Here is a 6,980-nt window from a genome sequence, read left to right on the forward strand (position 1 = left end):
ATAAATATTTTTTTTGGCAAAAAAAGACAATAATTATAATGAATTTGAAAAACTTTAAAAACTAAAACATTTAGAAATAAATAAAGTAGTAAAGCTGTAGAGAAGATATATATATATATATATAAGAAGAATTGTAAAAAATTTAATATAATATAGAAACACGGGATTGATAAACTGACCCAAATTCATGACCATGTTAGCAATTTGAATCACCGGGTCCAATTTAGGTTCAGGAAAGTGTCCCTCGCGGCCAGCGCATTCGATATCAAAACTCAATATTCTCAGTGGCGATAATTTTAGCCAGCTTCCCTTAATTGGATGAAAGATATGTTTCAAAAAAATTTAGATTTATTAAAAGTTAATAACGATAATAAATATTACAACTGAAGAAATTTGAATAAAAAAAGTTAAGAAATAATAAAACTTAATATTGTTAATTATTATAAAAACGTTACTCTTTAAGAGCACATTATTATATAATACAATACTTAATAACACTACAAACAATAATAGTAATAAATAATAAGCAAAACAAATATATAATAAAATCTAAAAAAATAAGCAACTTCAGCAGGATAAGAAATAATTTTGTCATAAGCAACATTGACTAATATTTGCACGTGGTCAGGCTGCTTGGCTGTGGAGTTGACCACGCAAAACTGGCCTTTGGGAAGCTCAATCCTTATAACATACATAAAAATTAACAATAATAATATTAAAAGTCTAGTGCTATTTATATATTAAAGTATGAATAAAAATAATAATACTTATAAGTATTACAAAAAACCAAAAGGGAAAAAATAAATTTCTTAATTATTGTGAAAAGAAAATGTTTATATATTTATAAAGCTTTTTTTTAAAATATAAATAAAACCAATAAATATAAAACTAATAAAACTTAATTTAGTCTATTATTATAAATTTTTAATATAAATAAAGAAAAATAAAATCAATCACTAATTTATTTTAAATATAAAAGTTTATAAGATTATTTCAAAAGTGAATAAGAATTATATATAAGATTTTCGTTTAATCATACATAGAAAAGAATAATACTTAACAAATATTATGAATAATTTAATAAAAAGAAATAAATTTGATAATACTTTCAAAGAATCGGTTATAAAATTTTTTATGTAATAAATAAAAACTTTGCTGTAATATTTCATTTATTAATTGGACTTATAAGTAAAAGCAATAAAAATAAAACTATTAAAGCTTTACTTATTCTTTTGCTCTATATTAGAATAAAAAAAAATTCAATGTGAATACTACTTTATTTCAAATGTAAAAGTTTATTTACTCTACTGAAAGTTTCACGCGGTTATGCCCAACAAAAAATATATTAACATATAGACCCACCAATTGCAGCCAACAATATTAGCATCTACCATAAAGCGAATAACAAACTCGATATTGGCTTCGTACGGTTGTAATTTTAGAGTTCCTTTTAATAAATAAAAGTTGTTAAATGTATTTATTCTGAAATAAATAAAAATGTAGATTGTATATATAAAAATAATAATAAATACTAGTCTAAAAAAAAAAATTAGAAAAATTCATAAAATAATAATTAGTTCATTATTATATTGGCATTATCACTATATAATAATTTTAAAAAAAAAATTGAAATATTAAAAAAATTAACAAATACTTTTTTAAATAATTAAAAAGTAAACAAAATTTAACAAGTAATAATTAAAAAAAATTATAGTAAAATTTAAGACTTTCATTCAAAATATTAAAGGAAATACTTGAGCCGATAAGGTTTAAACTCAAAACCTCATGGGATACAATAAACAAACGGCTTTAAATAATTTATACCGTCGAGTACTTATTTATTTTACTGGCGTCAGCAAAATTAATGAAGAGTTTATACTGGAAGACATTTTTATTATAAAAATGTGCTTTAAGCCAATAAGTTACTACTTAAATAACCCAAAAATGAGCAAATAACAATATAATATACAAGTAAAAAAGCCTTCATAAAAATAATGAACTAAATATAATAAACATAAACATCAAAAAAAATTATGATTAAACAATACCAACAAAGTTGACTATATATAATAGATATTATTATTCGCCCAGCCAACCAGTAGTTGAAATTTATTACCACAAAAATAATGAACTAAAAAATTATTAGTTATGTTCCAGTTAATCATTATAATAACATATAAACAAAATAAACGTTAATCAACTGCCGATGAACCGTATTTTGGGCCCAAATGAATCCCACTTTCAATAATTCTGCGCAAAGTTGCTACCAGTTTAGGGACGGCCATGGTGACTCGTAAAAAGGGAGAAAGTTCTATTAATCAGCAAAATAAATATTTATAAATTTTACAAAAAGTTTTTCTTAAAGATAAGAAGCTTTATTACTTATTTTTTTATTTAATATAATTATAATTATTATTAACTATAGCTATTACTACATTTCTTTATTGTTAATACTATTTATTTATATTATATACTTATTCATAATAATTATTATATATCATCTTTAGTAACTATTACTATTATTACTTTTCATTGTTATTATGACTATTTATTATTAATATTATTATCATATTATTACTATGTCTATATTTATTCATTAAATATTATTATATACCGACTTTTACATAATAATTATTGTAATATTTTTTTTAATTTTTTTAAAACTTTAATAATTATTCCCTTCAGTATAGCCAAAGATACTCTTTTTATAACAAACTTCAACTTTTAAAACAGGCTCTTTATGTTTTGTGGAAGATTCTAATAACTTTTTATCATATTAGCATTATTTTAATATAATATTAAATTGAGTTATACTAAAAAAAGTAAAAAATATAAAATAAATAAAATATATCAATAATAACCAATGAAAACTAAAAAATAATTCAAAACTGGAAAAAAGTATAACAAAACACATGTGGTAACCCCAACTTTATAATTTTTCCCATTATAATCATTAAAAAATGACTTAAACATGAAAACTTTGTAAAAAAAAAAATTTAAATAATGACATTTTGTTGGGTCTGGCGACACGTAATGTGCCTTTATTTTCATTGCATTTATTGAAAAACTTTCCAACTTACAAACTTAGTATAGTGTCTCCATACATATAAGAAAGTCGCTCGATAACAAAAGTTTTGGTGCAATTAAAAAAAGGACTAAAACCATCACACAAACAAAATGAAACTGAGGTGCTTTCATTTTAGAAACATGCAAGCAATTGGTCAAGAGTTTGTGCTCCCACTGGTGGATGAGCCCATCTTACTAATTTAGCAGTCTTTCTCGCAACTTTTAAGCAAAATAGTTCTGATAAATTTATAGATGCCAGTCTGGAGGACTAATATATCAATGGAAAATCAATTAGTGCGAGAGGTGCTAAAGCTATTACTATGTATATACTTTTTATAATAAATAAATTTTTTAATAATTTTATAAACTCTAAAAAATAACTTATTATTTTACTATAAAATAACGAAACAGTCCCTTGTCCCAATTTTTTTGGATATTTTTTCTATAAAAAAATTTTTTTAAACGAAGTATATACAAATATAAATGTGACCAACTAGAAAAAATAGTAAACTTAAAAAAATGTATAAGCCCGTTCACTAATCTTTTCGATACCCGAAAAAGATTATTTGTGTATAATAAACGGTGATGATTAATAACGACCAATAAGATTTAAGTAGGGATAAATATAACTACAATGAAAAAGCCTAAGTAAATTAGCTACACGATTTTTGAGAAAAATTTTATAGAAAAAAGTTTGCATAGAACTCAACACGATGAGATATAAAAATATATATATATAAATCAAATTTATAATAGTAATAATTAATGAACTTAGAACTTAATACAATAAATTTAACGAAATAATATTCTAGTTTACACCGTTTTACTCCTAAAAAGTACTTCGCAAGGATTTTTAAAAAACTCCAGTATATATAAATAATAATTTTTAGTATATATACAAAGTCAACCAATAGGAATAATGATAAATACGTTAGTAAATGTTTTTTACCTTTTTTGGCCTAAAATATCGTAAAAATGCTATAATAAAAAAACTTTAATAATTAACTTTAAAGCTAGAAGCACAACAAACAATGAAAGTTATAATTAATTATTTAACGTTAACCAATAAGCATTAAAAAATCAGCAAATATAGTGACAAGTGCATATATGGATATAACTTTACGACACAACACCAATCATTAAAAAACAAAAGAATTATAATAAAATAAGACCTCACAAATTTTTGCGATAATTTTTATAAATGAAATAAATATATATAAAATTTCAGAACTGCAGAATTAAAATAAGCCCTGAAGTAATCACAATCTGCATAGTCGAAATGTTGGGGCGCCTGCACAAAAAAGTAAGGCAAAAATCCATGAACTTTGCAGAGAACGCTGTTCCCTTCAGCAGTAACGCCGTACAGTCTTTAAAAAAATTATGAAATTAGTGATGTTCTATCGACCGTAACCAAATTTACTTATAATTTTCTTATTTTGTTTTTAATAAAATATAAATAAATTAATTTTATGAAGTCTTTTCTTTAAATAAAGCATTTCATTAAAGAAATTAATAAAAAATGGTCAAATAATGAAATATGAAAAGTGATCATAATTAATACAAATAAAATGTAATGTTATCATGAATATATTAACAAAAAAATAAATAAATATTAGAAAAAAAGGGAGCATAATAAATACAAGAAAAATATAATAATAAATAATATTATAAAATATATTCAAACAGAATAGAAACAAATAATAATATAAAATAAGTAAAAAAGTTATTATAGGTTCATAATAATAATAATTTGGAAAAACTTATAAAACAAAGTATTAAATATAAAGTATATATTTAATAAACTAGTAAAAATATTAAAAATAAGTATAAAACAAATTATTTTAAGTTAATAATATAACGATATAGATAAAAAAATAAAATATTAAGTGAAAAATTAAATAAAAATAATGTATATATAAAATATAAAAATCAAATAATAATAAAACTAATAGCAAATAAAATTATAAATATATATTTGAATAGAATGTAAAACATATGAAAAAAGTAAGAAAACCTTATAACGGGGGCAGTACCGGTCTTTAACCCCGGCATGCCCGGCAAGACAGGCTCAAACGTGTAGTCTACGGCAGTCTGCATAAACAGCAACGAGTGGTCCTTATAATAACTCGCCTCTACCACTGGACGTCCCCAAATTTGCTTTTTATCTAATGAAAAGATAATTATAATTATAATTTTAAGTATAAAAGGCACATATATAATAATCATGCCCAACAAATAAAGTTTATGTTATATATAATTAGAAATACTATATTTCCGGTCTTGAAGCGGATTTTTGTAAAATTAAAGTTATTATAATAGTTGCAATTTAAACAATGAAATGCATATAATATAGTGTGCGAAAGAGAATAGTTGAAAATGTGTATTTTATGTTTTTTCCATAAACAAAATTATAGAAGTTAAAAAAAAAAGTTCTTATCAGATATTTTAATCTGTTATTAACTTTCCTAGATCAATAAATCCGTTACTCAAATCAGTGTATAAATAGTGTTATTTTATTTACTTATATTATATATAAATAAATAAATAATACTACTGAGTTCTGCTGAGTTATTTTCTTCCGCAAAGGTTTTTTTTGATCTTTTTTGCTTCTATTATGTTTGGTTCAACGGCGACGTATTCATTTTCCAGTTCCATGTTCTCCATCTCATCTGTAAAACTAACGCTCTTACTTTGCCCGTTTAAAAAAGGCTTTGAGCCTGGCCTTTTTAGATCAAGAACTGGAGGTGTCTGCATGCTGAAGAACATAATGTAATATTTTAAGAATTATTTGATTTATTTCACAAGTTATTTTCTAAAGCAACCTTATTGCGTATATGCGCTTTAGAGACAATAGCAATTATAGTTTAAGCTCTTATATAACTAAAATTTAAATCAAAAAATTTTAGTAGTTTTATTAATACCCTTAAGTGAAAAACGCAAATCCAAATAATTTATAGGGCAAATGTAATGTTGGTTAACACGAGATAAGGGGATCCCCACAAGTTTTTCCGCGCCTGCCTAAATTACTTTACCGCCAATCAGCACAGTTGTGGAAGCGTTAAACTATTTCCTTTCATTTATTTTGCAATAAATGTTAGCTTCAATGCATCAAAAATTCCCCTTTTTATTAATACCAACAGAAGGTAAGTTCTCTAAGGAAAAAATTTACTCTATCCCTTAAAAAAAAATCTCTCCATCACTGTCCAACCTTCGCAAACAATAATTTTTTTATTTTAGAAAAGACTGTAATTACAACTTTATTTCTACCTAATAAAATGCATTTTAATATTTTGTTCTTCTAACCCTACTACCTCACATTTACTTACGTAGAGTAAAGTAAAGTAAAGTAGGGTAATATTAAAGTTTGCAAACAACTTGTTTAAATAATACGCAGAACTTACTAAAAGCTTCATTGGGTTATTTAAGAACTTCAAACGTAGAACTCGCACTTCCCCTATTTATGCCTCTGCCTACAAAATAGTTACTTGTTTTAAAAAAAGTTTTTAGCTTGCCACTGCGGGGGCTAACAAATTTTTATTAGGAAAAGATTAGCATGGTAGGTGACACGTAAACCTCAGGCACATCTAAGATAGCTTTTCGTCACTAAATGAAGACTAATAAAAAAAAATTATGTATTTTTTTTTACTGTTAGTCAAGATCCCTACTTGCATAGTCTCTCGAGTTGACTTTAGAGCTTATAACAACAAAATCGGTATAAAGAGAGGTAGCAAGCTTATTGAATTACACTGCAACCACGCACACACGAAGACCATAAAGATTGAACGTGCAGTTCGTTCGTATACGTAACTAAATATAGTAACGTGCGTATGCTATAATTTTCACGTGCGCCCTTGTTGGCACGCGGTAAAAAAAAGTTAAGGCAACGTACAGAGTAAAGAGCCTAAGATCTTTCA

The 6,980-nt window shown here is 24.5% G+C and overlaps 1 protein-coding gene across 1 annotated transcript in view; it reads right to left on the minus strand.

The window, feature by feature from the left end:
* The window catches only part of LOC135146094 (DNA polymerase delta catalytic subunit-like), a 31,502-nt gene extending 25,524 nt beyond the window's left edge, over nt 1–5,978 (minus strand). The window contains exons 1-9 of the mRNA XM_064078237.1: nt 5,889–5,978; nt 5,618–5,821; nt 5,081–5,231; nt 4,298–4,433; nt 2,671–2,764; nt 2,213–2,308; nt 1,363–1,447; nt 567–681; nt 180–309 (exon numbers count right to left, since the gene is read on the minus strand). Of these exons, the coding sequence (XP_063934307.1) occupies nt 180–309; nt 567–681; nt 1,363–1,447; nt 2,213–2,308; nt 2,671–2,764; nt 4,298–4,433; nt 5,081–5,163 (739 nt within the window). The 5' untranslated portion in view covers nt 5,164–5,231; nt 5,618–5,821; nt 5,889–5,978. The remainder of the gene's footprint in view (nt 1–179; nt 310–566; nt 682–1,362; nt 1,448–2,212; nt 2,309–2,670; nt 2,765–4,297; nt 4,434–5,080; nt 5,232–5,617; nt 5,822–5,888) is intronic.
* Nucleotides 5,979–6,980: the final 1,002 nt, after the last annotated feature.

This window comes from Zophobas morio, unplaced genomic scaffold (assembly GCF_036711695.1).
Source record: "Zophobas morio isolate AGI-343-1 ecotype UQ-CSIRO unplaced genomic scaffold, CSIRO_AGI_Zmor_V1 ptg000213l, whole genome shotgun sequence".
Taxonomy (NCBI): domain Eukaryota; kingdom Metazoa; phylum Arthropoda; class Insecta; order Coleoptera; family Tenebrionidae; genus Zophobas; species Zophobas morio.